General features: G+C 40.9%; 1 protein-coding gene across 2 annotated transcripts in view; it reads right to left on the bottom strand.

The window, feature by feature from the left end:
- GABRB3 (gamma-aminobutyric acid type A receptor subunit beta3) overlaps positions 1 to 16,345 on the bottom strand; it is a gene marked incomplete at its 3' end in the record, with an annotated part of 329,767 nt that overhangs the window by 165,534 nt on the left and 147,888 nt on the right. The window contains exons 1-3 of one of the 2 annotated variants that reach the window (XM_081326817.1): positions 14,374 to 14,513; positions 13,982 to 14,073; positions 13,745 to 13,812 (exon numbers count right to left, since the gene is read on the bottom strand). In XM_081326817.1, the coding sequence (XP_081182943.1) occupies positions 13,745 to 13,812; positions 13,982 to 14,073; positions 14,374 to 14,453 (240 nt within the window). In that variant the 5' untranslated portion in view covers positions 14,454 to 14,513. Of the gene's footprint in view, positions 1 to 13,744; positions 13,813 to 13,981; positions 14,074 to 14,373; positions 14,514 to 16,345 lie in introns of those variants that run through there. The other variant, XM_081326818.1, reaches the window with a different exon arrangement.

Genomic DNA, 16,345 nt, shown 5'->3' with positions numbered 1-16,345 from the left:
TTACAGGATAGACAATACTGAAATAAAACTGATTATTTATACACTGTATGCAAATATGGAACGCTCTATTCAGTCAGCAACAAGACTGTCTCATATAACTGCAGCTCACAAAGCCCTGCTTGAAAAATTACAACTTTATCTAAAAAAGTAAATAAAATAATCAGACCACAGGATATGATCTCAGCAATATTTCATATAATTATGCAGAGAAAGTATAGATTTATTGCATTAGATTGGATAAAATACCTGCAGCATATTGCACTGACATTTGTGGCATCATTAAAGAAGAAGCAAATAAAAATACCTTGAAATGAAAAAGGCAGCAAAATCATTATCTGCTGACATGTACAAAACAGCAAAAAAGGCAAAAAAAAGCAACAGAGACAGAGGAAAAACTGCCCAACTATGCACTGAGTATGAGAGAATGGGAAGAAGTGACAAGGATTTATATCTAAATCAACACTGAAAAGAAACTGAGTATAATAAGTAAATGGCAAAGAAAAATAATTCTGAAAATTAGTGGAAAAAAACCTTGCTGAGAATTCTCCAGGCAGTCTTTGAGAATCAGATATGATTGAACAGAAGGGAATAAAAAATTCAGAAAGGATACTACTAGCATGCTCAAATTACAATCACAGGTTATTGATTCACAAGGATTATGACTGTAACCATGAAATTTAAAAAAATTGTCTACTTTTTAGGGACAAAGATTATGACAGATCTAAACAAAACATTGAGATTCAAAGGCATCTGATAACAAAGTTATATAGACCATGAGTTTCCAATTGTGAAAATAATAAATTGTGATAAATAGAAAAAGCTGGTGCTAGATAAACTTGTTCAAAATATATTGGGCCACAAATGAAGTAATGGAATACATTGCTCATTGAAAGTGTTAATAATGAAACTAAAACTTAAATGTTTTGGATACATACTGCAAAATTAAGAGTTCCTGGAAAAAAACGATACTTGGAAAAATGAAAGACAATCAAAAAAGAATGACAAGATGAATAGAGACTGTCACTAATGATACAAGTATGATCTTAGAAGAACATAAATAAGGAATTACTAATATAATCTTTGCAAAATAACATCCATCAGGTCACAAAGATTTGGAAGCAACTGAATAATTAAAAAAAAACCAGCTAGAAGAGTAACACACACATATTGCACCAGCAGGACTTCCAACCAAATGTGCATCATTACCATCAACCAATCAGTTAATATATTTTCAATGCATAAGAAACCTTCAGAGGAGTTTGTGACTTCAGGCTTGTATTTTAAAGAATACTTTTGACAAACATTCACTATAATTCTAGCTATAGTTGTGACCACCCTGATTTTACATTTTTGAGGTGGTCATTAAGCAAATGCCAAACTCATTAAGCAAACCAATGGTTCACTAAGGGTTTTACTGACAACAGGAAAACTGCTGGATTTCAGCAACACCATTGTAAAACATGGTCATGTGAATGTGCCCAGTTGCTGATCAGCAAAGTGAAGTATGTCAGCACAGAGGGGCAGGGCAACCATTGGAACTTTGGATCTGGGTCATAAGTTCCCTTTTTCATGTTGGTCATAACTTCAAAGGCAACTTGTACCTTGGAGGGAAGTGTGTGGAAACTTGAAAAGACTGTAATAAATCATTTCCATATTGTTGCCAAGAAAAATTTCATAGACATCCATGGAGTTATAAGAAATCAAACCCAAGTTGTATACTCTTGACTGAAGATCAATGCAGTCTTTCTCTCTGAAATGGTGGTCCTCTTTTGCTGAGTACACAGTTTCAGGAGGAATGAAAAAAAGTGACATAAGAGGAAGAGATCATTCTCTTAGCCAGCCAGATCAGTCAAATCAACTGTGGTGATCAATAGGGTGACAGATATCACAGCCAGATTATCCTCACTTCCAAATATGAGTCAAGTGAGCCATTTCAAAAATTGTCCTTCCCCAGCCATTAGTGCAAAAGGTATTTTACTAGTTCCAAAATAAACCTGAATTCACTAATTCATTTTGACATTCAGTAGATGGTACAATCACATAAATTGTTGCTGTAGTATACGTAACAGTTCAAATGAAACCACAATCCATGGCACTGAATAGAGTAATTTGGAACAGATTTTATTTACCCAAGCAGGGAAAAACAGAATAGAGTGGAGTAGAGTGGAGTAGAGTAGAGTAGGAAGGGACCTTGGAGGTCTTCTAGTCCAGCCACCTGGTCAACCAGGAGAACCTATATCATCTCAGACAGGTGATTGTCTAGTTCCTTCTTAAAAATCTCCAGTGATTGAGCACCCACGATTTCTGGAGGCAAGCTGTTCCACTGGTTGATTGTCCTCACTGTCAGGAAGTTTCTCCTTAATTCCAGGTTGCTTCTCTCTTTGATCAATTTCCAATCACTGTTTCTCATTCTTCCCTCTGGTGAACAAAGTGACCCAGTGTTGGGATTCAGCCAGTTCGCACCACTTTGGCAGAACTAGTAGCTAATTTTTTTTGTTGCTCAGGCCCAGAATGGACTTCCGGAAGCAGCATCCACACAGAGAACTGGTTGTTCACATATTTGAATCCCACCACTGAAGTGACCTCCTCTTCATTGTGGCAGCCCCTCAAATACTGGAATATTGTTATCATGTCACCCCTATTTCTTTTTTTCTTTAGACCAGCCAAATCCATGTCCTGCAGCCATTCTTCATATGTTTTAGTCTTCAGGCCTTTGATCATCTTAATTGCTCTTCTCTGAATTTTTTCCAAACTCTCAACATCTTTTTTGTGATATTGTGACCAAAATTGGCTGCTGTATTCCAGGTGTGGTCTTACTAGGGTTTTATAAAGCAGTACTAATATCTTACATGATTTTGATTCTATGTCTCTGTTTATACAACCCAGGGTTGTATTAGCTTTTCTGGTTGCTGCTACACATTGCGGGCTCATACTCAAGTGATCGTCCACTAGGACTCCAAGGTCCCTCTCACAGTTACTGTTTTTAAGCCAGATCTCACCCAATCTGTACTTGCAACTTTGATTTTTCCTGCCTAAATGCAAAAGTTTGCTTTTCTCCACACTGAAACTCATTTTGTTGGATTGGGTCCATTGTTCAAGTTTGTCTAGATCTTTTTGGATCCTGAGTTTGTCTTCTGGAGTGTTGATTACTCCTGTCAGTTTGGTGTTGTCTGAAAATTTGATGAGTTCCCCTTCAATTCCCTCATCTAAGTCATTGATGACGATATTGAAGAACACTGGGCCTAAGATGGAAGCTTGTGGTATCCCACTGCTTACTTCTCTCCATGTGGATGTAATGGCATTGAGGATTACTCATTGAGTACGGTTTGTCAGCCAGCTATATATCCATCTGGTGGTGATGTTGTGGTCTAAAGTAGGTTGTATACTCTGTCCATAGCATTTCGCTGGTCTACTAGTTTAGTCACTTTATCAAAGAATGAAATAAGATTGGTTTGGGATGATCTGTTTTTAACAAACCCATGCTGGCTACTGGTTATGACTTTGTTTGCTTCTAGTTGTTCGCAGATCTGTTTTTTATTATCTTTTCTAGGATCTTCCCAGGTATTGATGTTAAACTGATGGTCTGTTGTGTCCTGGATCTATGTTTTCTTTTTTCCTTTCTTGAAGATGGGAACCACATCAGCCCTTTTCCAATCCTCAAGTATTTCCCCGATGCTCCTGGATTTATGAAAGATGTGGTGCATTGGTTCTAAGATAACATCTGCCAGCTCTTTCAGAACTCTGGGATGTAATCTGTCGGGTCCCGGTGATTTATATTTGTCAAGGTCAGAGAGGTGTTCTCTTGCTTATTTTAATTTTTTGTTTCTAGCATGTCTTTTGCAGTGGTTTTTTTTGTATGTTAGGCTATATTTTCTTTTTGTTTGAAAACTGATTCAAAGTATGAGTTAAGCAGCTCTGCTTTCTCCCTGTTGCCTGTTACTTCCTTGCCATCTTCTCTCTTTAGTGGGCCTACAGTTTCCTGACTTTTTTCTTGTTAATATATTGGAATAAACTTTTTTTTATTATCCTTGATTTCTGTTGCAAGTCTTTGTTTGTTCTGATCCTTTGCTTTCCTGACTTCATCTTTGCATTTTCTGTCTGTTGATATTCGGCCTTAATGATGTGCCCCTCTTTCCATTTTTTGTATTTGTCCTTTTTGCCTTTCAGTTTGTCAGAGAGATCTTTGTGTAGCCATGCTAGTTTCTTCTTGAATTTATTTTATTTATTCTTATTTCTTATTTATATGAACAAACTGTTTTCCAACTCTGAGTTTCCTTGAATCTCTGTCCCTGATCTATTTATTTATAGCTTCAGTATGCTGTGAATGATAATGTTGCAGTAGTTGCATCAAAAAGAGTTTAAATCTTTCCACTTTTGCTGTATGCAAAGTAATGAAGGAAAGAGCAAGAAAGAATACTGGATTTGATGTCTATTGGTCTGATTTCAAATCAAAGTGAACCTTTTGATTAGGATCACAATCACAAAGCTTTAGCCATGTCATCCATCTCTAGTTTACAGCAGTTGTACGAGAATCTCTTGTAAGCTATATTAGCTATATTGGTTTTATGAAAAAGATGTATACCGGTAATTCCATTTAACCACCAATCATCAGCTACATTGCATATATAAAAGTCATACCATGTTTCCCTGAAAATAAGATCCACCCAGGAATTAAGCCCTAGCCTGATTTTCTGGCATGCACCTAATATAACCCTACCTCCAAAATAAGCCCTAGTTAAGACCCCGCCCACTCCGTCCCATGACTGGTGCTTGCTGCCATAATGGGGCAGGAGAGCACATGTTGCACCAGTGCCATCACCATGGATTGAGGCAAGGCAGGTAGGGAGAGTGGAGCTGCCCCACATACCCCGCACCCGCTTATCTCAGGGCCCCCGCATCCAGACCACTCCCTTCTCAGTGACCTCCTGTTCAATGACCCGGCTGCTTGCCCACCTCTACCCTTTCACTCCCCTTCTGACCCAGCCTGCCATACTATGGAGGATAGGCAGGGAAGTCTCAGTCTCCTTACCCAGTCCCCTCTGCCATTTCAGAGTCCGGGGGGAGTGATGGTGAAAGGCTCCACTGCTGTTGCACAACAGCCATGTCCCCTGTTGGAGGAGCTTTCTTTGGTCCCAGCTGCCCCTGTTTCACCCTGCAGATCACCTGCCCGGTGGCAGCCATTGCCTCCTTCTCCTCCACCAACTCTCCTGTGGCTTATGCAATGACTGGGTGATGCAAGCCTCCAGTGTTGCCTCCCTCTGCCTGCCACATACCCTCCAAAGCCACTTGCCCATTCCCTCCCACCATCTGCTTCCCCATGGCTACAATGGCTTACAGGGCTTCCCAAGGCAGTCGCTCAGGAGGCAAGGGCAGTGTTGGAAGAATGTGCCTTCAGGCGAGGAGGAGAGCAGTGTGGATAGGCGGAGGCAGCCAAAGGACCGGGCAGCACATGCCTCCCCTGCCACCTCCTTCCATCTGCCACACAACTGCTGAAGCTGCCTGCCCGCTCCCTCCCCCATCTGCTTGCCTGAGGCCGCAATGTCATACAGGGTTTTGGGAGTCAAGAGCACTGCTGGCGGAACATGCCTTCAGGCAAGGAGGAGAGCAGCACGGACAAGTGCAGCAGTTGCAACTGTGAACAACCAGACAGGGATGGAGTGGGTGGGCAGCCACTGAAAAAAGGACATTCCCTGAAAATAAGCCCTAATGGGTCCTTTGGTGTGTGTGTGTGTGTGTGTGTGTGTGTGTTTGTACAAGACCTGGTCTTGTTTTCACAGAAATACAGTAATTACTCTTTACAAATACTGCTTTTCTTCCTCTCAACATTTTATATAAATTTAGCAAGGGCAAATTTTTCTTTGCAAATTTTACTATATTTTGCAGCAAAGCACTAATATTACTGGCACTTTTGGAAAATCAAATTTTAAAACAGCTTGAAAACTCTGGCATCAATTTCTGTCAAATGGCACATACTTCACTCATCATAGCTTACAAATTGTGCTCAAAGGCTAAAAATTATGCTAGTGTTTTCTTGGCTACATTTTAAGAAAATGTTGCTTCATTTTTCCAAATATTTCTCCAGATCTATATTAAATTGACCACTTCAAAAGCTCTGAATATAGTCATATGACCATCACTTTAGGCCGAGAAGTGAGCCAATAAATTTAATTACTTAACATAAAGCAGACATCCATTTGCACTGGAAATTTCAATCAGTATTTTTAGCTGTCAAGAGACCAATTAAGCTGATGGAAGACTAGTTAGAGTATACGCTCTGTGCTTGTACCATGTTTGTATTCATTATTTTAGATGCTTATTTTAAATTTTCCATTTATTATGTGGCCTAGTTTAATGAATTAGGTGCCTACAAAATTCAAGGAATCTCTGATGAACGAATGTGATTGAACAGTAGTCATCTGACAAAGACTAGTCTTGAGAAGATCTCATCCATGTAAACTCTTTGGGTGACTCATAGTACATCTTACCTCACAAGCCAAAATTGTAGGGCTAAACTTGAAAGCTACCCTTATATGTTACCCTGATCTCCTGAAAAAAGGTAGAATGCCAATATAATAAATATTTATTCTAAGTTTCAGTACAAATTTCATGATCCAATAGGAAATATTCTAGGGACAAGTTAGGAAAGTATACCAGGCAACAATTTATGGCAGTACACCATATATACCTCCTAGTTGGTGGAATGACAGCAACAGCATGTTGGCTTGCAAGGTAGCCTTTAAGTTAGAGAATCTAAATCATATAAACTAACATAGGCATATTTGGGTTTAAGCAACTTTACAAAATATAAGGCTATGAATAGTTGCTATTCAGAACACTTACATATTGCTTCCAGAAACAGACCCCATCATTTTGATACCACTTTCAGAAAACATGAGTGAAAATGTGCTATTTCATTCAGGTTCTGTTGGCACATTGGTATCTTGTTGGTCATGGTGGAACAGAAACATGCTAGAAACATTCAGGGTCTTTAATCTGATTCAGCATAGTTCTTTTAATGCTCTTATTGTGTAACTTTGTAAACCAAGAATAGACATGATATGGTCTTCCACTGAAATTCCCAGGCACTTCAATCAGCATGCTAACTATCAAGAATAAGCACTCTAGAGCAAGTAAGAGAAAAAACAGAACATACATTTTCCAAAGAAGCAGTGGGGGAAAAAACTTAAACCATCTGCTCCCCTCAAATATACATACATAGTCATACAGTACATGTCAGTCAGCAACAGAACATATATGAGAGAACAGACACATTTTTAAAAGAAGATATTCCATAATATTGGTATATCAGTTGAAAAGTTCTATCCATTTGACTTACCCTGACAACCCACAATGGACAACACTGTATCAGGATCTCTAATAGGAAACTTATAATCTTTAAGCTATATAAGTTTACAAAAGTGTTTTAAAGTAAGAAACAATATTCTAAAGGATAGCCAACCCCACCCCACTTAATATATTGTAAGTGATTATGTGGTATGCAATAAATGCGTTTTATCAGCCATCCTCAGAGAATACTCAAGCTACATTGTTTTTGATCCTCTAACATTTCAGGTCAGGCTACCTTTACAGGGCCAGTCCCTCCATGCTGAATCTGGACATGGCTAATACATAACTGATTGCAGCCAATCAAAATAATACATTTTAAAAGGAAACACAGCTGGTGTACTAGCCAGAGCTGGTTATAATGTATTCTTAGTCTTTCCTTTGCCAGTAAATTTGCAAACAACTTTGAATCAAGGATCAAATATCTTAAGAGAGAATGAAACTTTTTTTTTTTTTTTTTATTGAAAAGTTTTAAAGTACAATTTTCCTTTGAAAAACCCCCCTTCCCCCTCCCTCCCTCCTCCCCTCCCTACCTCACCCCTATCTCCCCCCCTCCCCCTCTCCCTCCTCCCTCCCCTGCCTCCCACCCCTCTACTTCCCCTCCTCCCCCCCTCCCCCCCCCGACTTCCCAGAGCAAAATACAAGGTATATATCTAAAAAGCAATCATAAACAATCATATACTAACAATTATAAACTCTAAAATCCATCACTCTCTAGCTTATATAGAGTAAACCAATCCTTAACAATACTAAATATGTATAAAGAACTAAAATAAAAGAAAACTAGCATCATTCCCATCTATGTTCTTCCACAATTCACTATTACCTAGGCATATTCTCACTTACACATCACAAGCACCTATCCCTATTAACCTCTCTAGCCAAAATAGGCTATAATAGATAGTTCTTACACAAATTAACCCGCATTAACCCACAAAATTTTTTTCCTCTTCCTCTGTAGTAAATTGTCCATTAATTCCAAATTAAACATTCTGTTACCATAGATATCATCCCAAAACTCTTAAAAACACAGCTACCACTTGACTATAAGTATATTGCGGAAGTTCCATAGATTTCTACTGGTCTTATTTTTTAATCTTTTTTGAGCGTTTTAAGGCAGCACGCGTCACCCTCTGTTCTCTAGGATCATCCAAAAGAGTTGCAGCTTGATCTCCTCCTGTACCCTTCTCGTCTATCTGTCCATCTTCATCCTCTTGATGTTCTCCTTCTCCAGATCCCTCTGCAGCTTCCAGAAGTGTTGATGGGGTTGCTTTTAAAACATCGTTGTAAAAATCATGCGCTTGCTTTACAGTACCCAAACAGTACCTTTTGCCATCATACATGAAGCTCAACCCAACTGGGATCTCCCATCTGAACCTTATATCTCTTTGCTTGAGCTCTTGCACAAGAAATATAAAGTCCTTCCTTCTCTTTAAAATCTTTGGAGGAATTTCTTTTAGAACCAAAACTTCTTGACCAGCAATCACAACTTTAGTATCATAGGCAGCTTGTATAACTTCATCTCTAATTTCCCTTTTTACAAAATAAACCACCACATCTCTAGGCAACTTTCTCTGCTTAGCAATCCAGGAATTCACACGAAACACTTTGTCCATGCCTTGTTTTATTTCAGATGCTGGATGGTTCAATACCCCCTCGAAAGCCTCAGAAACCAGCTGCTTTAAATCTTCCTTAATATTCTCTTTTAGGCCTCTAATTCTAACAGCAAACTGCATCTGGTAAAATTGAGCCAAACTCTGTTCGCTATCCATTTTGTCTTTTAAATCTTCAATTTCCAATACTTTTGCTTCTAATATAGCATTCTTTTGAGTCAAGTCTTCCACTTGATCATCCAGCACCTCCACACATTTAGCTACTTTATGCACTGAGGACAAAATGTCTACCTTCATCTCTCTAAGTTTCTGCTCCATCCTTTCTTCCATTCTCTGCTCCAATTTCTCCAATTTCTCCTCCATCTGTGCGAATTTAGCACCCATTGACTCCAAAATTAACTGGGTATGTTTTTCAAGATCCTTCGATGTCAATACATCAGGAGAATGCAACGCCTGCAGTAATGATTGTTGTTGCACCGGAGAATTTCCAGCACTCCGAAAAGTTCTAGGGGGAGGTTTAGCCGCCATCTTTTACTTACAATTGTGACGCACTTTCACTTTAAGTTTTAAGCATAGTCCATCAAGCTTGAGAGTAAAATAAAATAATCCTCTTCATCTCTTCACCTTTTCCTCTTGTACCGCTCTGCCTGCTCCTTTAAATCATAGTCCTTTCTTCAGGCAGGGATGGTTCGCAGACGCCTGGCTCTGCTCCAGGAAGTTCGGAGCAGAGACGACGGCCAGCTGGGAGCAACCCAGGCTTCGGGGGAGTTCAATCCTTCAGCCGCCCAAGCTCAAAGCTCAGGCGGCCTCGGAGAACTCTACCCCTACCTGGGACCTCACCCCCTCCTCTTCTCCCGAGGAGGGGGCTTCAATTTCGCCCGAACAGCTGATCGGCGCTGTTTCGGGCGAAAATCACTCAGCTGAGCCGCGGGCAGCCCGGGAAGGCTGTCTCCGGCGCCGCGCAGCCACCGGAAGCCAAGAGAGAATGAAACTTGATCTAATGAAAGCTGTATATTTATCCATAGAGTGACAATGTACAGTATTTTCATCTTCTGTTTCATTGTATTATATTTAGATTTTTTTAAAAAAAAAAACACCTTTTAAATTTGCTAATGGGACTAAGAAAAGGAGACACAAAATCTCATAAGGCTAATCAGAGGGTTGGTGCCACTTAGACAAGAGTCAGTAGCAGAAGATCACATTTAACTTTGCTACACATCAATTTTTACCTAATTCCACAGCAGGCTTTAATTCTTTTTCTAGCTATCACCAGAACCTAGGTGGTAAAGGCTTTTGGGAAAGCTTTTTCATGAAAGATTTGTTGTTGTTAGGAAAATCTAAGTACTTCTACTATTAACTATTTTCTTTCCCTTTTTTTTACTTCTGAGTTACATTATCATAATAAATACAAAGTACCGTATATACTTGAGTATAAGCCGAATTTTTCAGCCCACTTTTTGGGCTGAAAAATTCCACTTCGGCTTATACTCCAGTCAACAAAAAAACTTACCGAGGACTTGTGCGCGGCCGAGGCTTTGGTGCTTCCGGGATCGCGCGCACCTCTCCCAAGCCACCGCAGTCCGAGACCTGCAGGTCTCCGTTCCTCCGCGCCCTGCCTGCCTGCTTCTTTCAGCTGTCTGCCCATCAGCTGTCCATAGGGATGCTGCAAAGCTCTCCTTCTCTAGGCCTTGGACTCCCTCCTGGCTGAAGAGTAGATGAACCAAGCCAGCAAGGAGACAAAATGTTTCTGCAGCTGTTTTTCCTCTGAAGGTTTTTTTTGTTGTTTTTTTTTAAAGTAATCTCCGAAGGTTATGCCAGAAAATGGAGGACGCTGGGTCTTTGCAAGCTTTAGCTGTCCGCCTGGCTGCCTGAAGGCCGCCCTTTTCAGGCAGTCTGACAGACAGCTAAAACTTGCAAAGACCCAGCGTCCTCCATTTTCTGGCACAACTTTTAGGGATTTATTATTATTATTCCTACTACTACTATTACTACTACTACTACTTCAGGAGTAAAAAGTTGCAGAAAAAAATTCTCTCCTTACTAGCTTAGTTCCTCTACTCTTCCATCTGGAGCCAAGGTAAGATTTTAAAAAGGGATATTGGTTGGAAGGCAGAGGGAGAGTTTAGTTTTAGCATCTAAAAAAGGGGGGGGGGAAATCAGCGAGTACATCCCAACCAGCTTTTTATGTTTTTGTTATTGAAGAAATATGGGGGAGGGGGAGGGGTTCTGGGGTGGGTTGGGGAGGGGATAATATTGTAACTTCAATAAAAATTTTCAATAAAAAAAAAGAAATATGGCTTTCTGGGGGAAGGTGGGGAGGGCGTTAAGGAAGGAAAGGGTTTTTGGAAGCTCGTCCTGAAGCTGCCTTTTGTGCAAGGGGCCTTTTCTCAAAGCCTAGAGAGGCAGCTTTGTTGCCTCCCCGTAGACAGCTGATGGGCGAACACCAAAAGCTCCAAAAGGCTAGGGAACTAGTCCCAGAACACCTTGGTAGGAGGAAGGGCAGAGGCAGAATTGGGAAAGAGGTAAGACAGGGTTTTCCTTCCCAGATGTTTCTCTTTGGCAAGACAGCCAGCTGTGCTGAAGCCCAGTATCTGGGGGTGGGGGAGACCTGAGGCAGGCGGGCTGGTGCTTGCATTAGGCCTCCCAGGATCCCAGAGGCTTGCAGAGCGCGGATCCAGCCTCCGAGGCATGCAGAACGGCGGATCGGCTTATACTCGAGTCAACAACTTTTTGGGGGTGAAATTGGGGGTCTCGGCTTATACTCGAGTCGGCTTATACTCAAGTATATACGGTAGTAAAATGTGTGCTAAGATAGTGTTATTCTCTGCTATGAAAGCAGTTAAAAGTATAAAATTTTTTTTAAAAAAACTGAATTGTAGCAAAATGTTTTATGTACTTCAATATCACTGAACTGGATTATTTCAATATGTGCTTTCTCAATATTTTAAATAAATATAACTTAAGATATACACTAATGTTTTTTGCAGAATAAAATAAAATAGGCAAGTTATTAGAACTTTAGGTTGTTGTTTATACATATTTAAGTAGAAATAACTCCATTAAAATTAGTGGCATAGGCAGTTCTTGCAGAGGAATAATGACTAGAGGGACAGGAAGAACAATTAAGTGATTCTGACTCCTAGTGCTTATCCCATCCCATCTAAAAGGATCCCTACTCTAAAATAAATTTGGTTAAGGATTAGCAACTTCACTGAGAAAGAAAAAAATACAAGTAGTTTTCTTTTCCAGGCAGAAAAACAATGGCTTCATCTCTTATTAAAAATCACTGTTAGTTAAATAAGAAAAAAACTGCCTTATTTTAATTCACATGTAATGGGTCATTAAGAATCATGGAGACACAGAAATTTAAACTTTGTTATTAAACTTCAGACTCTTAAGGTCATAAATCATTTAAGGTCTTAAAAAATACATATAGTACATCAATCACCTGCCTTGCTTTACTTAATAACCAATAATGGGCTGATATGTTTAGCATGTTTCCTTTCCAAAAAATATACCTTTATAAGTTTTCAGACAAATTTTGAAATGTAATGTATACTTTTGGAGCACAGAGTCTATCAACAACAAATACTATAAATATTATTTATATAAATGTTAAGTAATAGAAAAAATAATTTAATCCAGTTTTATAACAGACTGTGCATTATGTTTCTTGAAGAATTTTAAATTTCTGAATATTCTATTTATTTTTGAAAATTGTGCATGTAAAGGAGAGAGAACATTTATTTTTACTTATATTATTTCCAGTCCTGGGAAGTTTATTTTATATAATGAGTATATAAAGTAAGAATTAAACAAAGTAAACAAAGTAAAATGTATTGTGATATTATTTTCTAAACCAGTTTAGACTCACTATTAACAATTTAAAGTTGTACCTTAAGGGTGTACAGTGCAATTAAGATTGTTTTTAATGCATATCCCATTTTCTCTTACACAGAGACACAGAGGAAATTGTTCCTTGTTAGTAAAATAAAACTTATAATACATTTTTTGTTTCAAATAAATGATAAAAAACTTATCCAATGCTAAAGACCTATTGAAATCACTGCAACTTGGTTTGAAGTAGACGTGTATATGCTTAGGTGCATAACAAAATAAAAGTGAAGTACAATTAAACTGCTAACCAAGTTATGCTAGCAATCTTCATTAGAAGGGAGAGTGGCTTTTTATGCAAAGCTTTCACATCAATACAAGCACTAGAACTCTGTAATGACATCTGCAAGCCCAACTAACAGTGCAAACGACAGATGCATCTAGGCAACTGAAGTTCCTTTTCAGCACCTGAGACAGCACTCTAAAAACTGGCTATATTCCCTTCAGTAGATTCAGCATGCAGTCCACTCTGCTGCCATCCAAAAGCTAACTGCATATGGCACACCTAAGCCAGTCACTTGATTTTGCTGCATTATAACTTCCCAAATCAAGAAAAGGTCTGTCTCAACACAGGAAATGCAGCATCTAAAACTATCAAGGGAATAGTACACTAGATTGCAGTCAAGGGACCAATAAACCTCAGGTTATCTGTTGACCTGGTTTGCTTTAAACCCATGCACAAACTTTCCAGCCACTGAAGGAGATACAGTGGAGGTGTTTTGCTAAAAGCTCTTTATCTCTCTATGAAAAGGGCCCCTTGTTCAATCTGTTTCAGCCCCCACAAATAATAAAAAGCATACCACAAGCTACCAAGACAACATTCAAAATCTGATAAAAATCCATCCATTTGAGGCAACACTCCCATTTTCAGGTGGAAATAGAGGTCTACTCACCATGTTGACTTCAGAGACCTTGTCGATACTGGCAATATCTATGTTCATCCCAACATTCACTGGGGGGCCTTAATGAAGAAACAGACGGAGGCGTCATTTTGACATACAGTTGCCTGGCGCCCAGGGGTTGGGGGGATTTTGTCTTCCTTGGCAGAACCCCCACCACCTCCCAACCCATTTAACTCACACCCAGAACGCCTAAGGGAGGGTTAGGGGAGCCTCACCAGGGCCTCTCACCTCCAAAATCCGGTCTGAGGCGAATGTCGTAGCCTTTCAACAATTTATCCACAGTTTCTTTCACGAAGGACATGTTCCCAGGATCGTTCACACTGTGGAAGAAGGAGTTTGAGGGAAAGCAGGCAGGGAGGCAGGAGAGGCGGACATGAGCGAGGGCATCAGAGAAGTCGGAAGAGATGGCAGAGGGATAAGGAAAGTGAAGTAATGGGATGGGCCGGCCGGGACAACAAAAAGCGAGGAAAAATAAGTCGAAAGGAGACGGAGACAGCGAAGCAGGAGGAGTGAGGAAGGGACAGAGGTTGTAGGAAAGCTCTGGTCAGTTCTTTTCCTCATCGAGGCGCAGCCTTCCTTGCCGCGTCCCCTCCCTCCTCCCCGCAAGCCGCTGCTCCTACCTCTGGGCGCAACAGACCACGGCCACCAGGACGGGAGCGGAGAAGAAGCCGAAGAGCCTGCCTCCCCCAAAGCCCCACATCCCTCCGCTCCGGGCTCCCTTGTCGCAGCCGCCGCCGCCGCGTGCGGTTCCGGCTGCCCGAGAGCCGCTGAGGAAGAGGCGGAGGCGAGCGTCCCCTTTCCCCTCCTTCGACACGTCCCCCCTGCCGGTAGCGCTGCGAAGTTCCTGAGGAGAAGCTGAGGAAGGCTTCTCCTCCCCCTTTTCCCCGCGCGCGCGCGCGCCTGCTCGAAAAGGACCCCACCCGGCCGCCTGCCGCGCCGCGGCTCAGATCTGCTGTTCCAGGCACCGGCGAGATGCAGCCGCGCGGCTCCGAGGGGTTCCTCCTCCTCCTCCTCCTTCTCCCCCAAGGAGAGTTCTGCCGGCCGGTGACGGCATCCATGGGTTGCCACGGAGGCACCCACGAGCCCTTTCGCCCGGACGCTTTGTTCCGATTGCGCCCACCTCCGTCTCTCTTTCCTCTCAAGCGGGAATCACCACCAGCCTTACACGGCCGCACGGGCCCTCGCCAGCGCCGCTTTGCCGCCTCCACTGAGGCGGCAGCTGCCAACGAAGCCAATCTGTGGGCGCTGGAGAGCGAAGCCGGCGTTAAGCAAGCTGCGGCCGTGGGGAACACAAGCCACAGGTGAAACTGTTCCTAAGGCTTAAGAGTGGAAGAGGGCCTGTACCTCTCGCTCCCGCCGGGGCGCGGGTGGGGAGGAACTGGGTGCGGGGCAGAAGAGACCGGCCTGGCTAACCCTGGCCTGCTGTGCTGACTCCGAGCAATCCAGGGCATCTTGTAAGTCCCGCTGAAGTTCTTAGTTCACGGACTAGGCTACCTGCTCTTGCTCTTTCTTTCTTTTTTTCAATATATAGTTATTATATTTTATCAATGGAATAAAATACAAAACAGGAAAAAAAACAGAATAAAACATAGTTCAACAGTAATATCAACAACAAAAAATGTGGACAAAAAGGGATAAGAAAAAAAATGATCCAAACATCAAATAAGTACATTAAACATAAAAAAAAATCCGCCATGGCTGGATCCTGAAAAGAAAAAAAAAACTGATAAATTTTCCTTTCCTTACATAATGAGTCTGCAAATAGTTATAAACTTGCTCTTTCTAATAAACTTTATCATCTGTGATTTCTTTCCATGTCCCTAATAAACTGTGTATTAACATCCATTGCGATTTCTTCATTCCTAACAGGTATGTGCTTATCTTATTTTTTGCACCATAAATCAGCAATCGATCTTGGTTTTTAAATCCCAGAATTTTTTCTTTCCTCCACCTTCCAGGAATGATGTTGGCAGCATCCAGTCAACATCTGGGCACTCTATGGAGCTGATTCTCTTAAAGGTGACCTAGTCCTAGAGTACTATTGAATTGCAGCACTGTGACTGTTTCCTAAGGGTAAAAACTCTCTTACTGGAGCACTCTGCACTAGTCTAGGGGCATTAGCTGCCCTGGCAGGTAGCTTGATGACTTTGCAGCTCCTCTTTATAGGAATGGTTTGGAATTTATTATTAGCAGTCAAATGAAATATACTTGAATAGAAATATATGTACAGGGAGGATTGGGAAATATAAGGAATTTATTTTATTTCTTTTTGGTTCTAAGTGAAGAAGAGATGAAATTCTTTTGTTTCTCTCTAACAGCTGAAGTAGCTAAGAGCAGGTAAATTATGCTTTGCATTTTGTTCCTTGTCTTACGTTGAATGTAATCACAAATTATTTTCCAACTTCTTTTTGGATTTGGGGAATGTCATATCAACCTAGCAGCAACAACCATATTCTAGAAACAGCAAAACCTTATACATAGACACAAACACTTATGTACTTCCTGATTAAGCACCAGCTCCTTCTTCTGCCTTACTAAATTTTAAAAGAAAATTTCTTACAATTTCTTATTTCTTGGCCTCTTACAAAAACT

This window comes from Vipera berus (assembly GCF_964194415.1).
Source record: "Vipera berus genome assembly, chromosome: 4".
Taxonomy (NCBI): domain Eukaryota; kingdom Metazoa; phylum Chordata; class Lepidosauria; order Squamata; family Viperidae; genus Vipera; species Vipera berus.
This window is presented reverse-complemented; position numbering and strand designations above follow the sequence as displayed.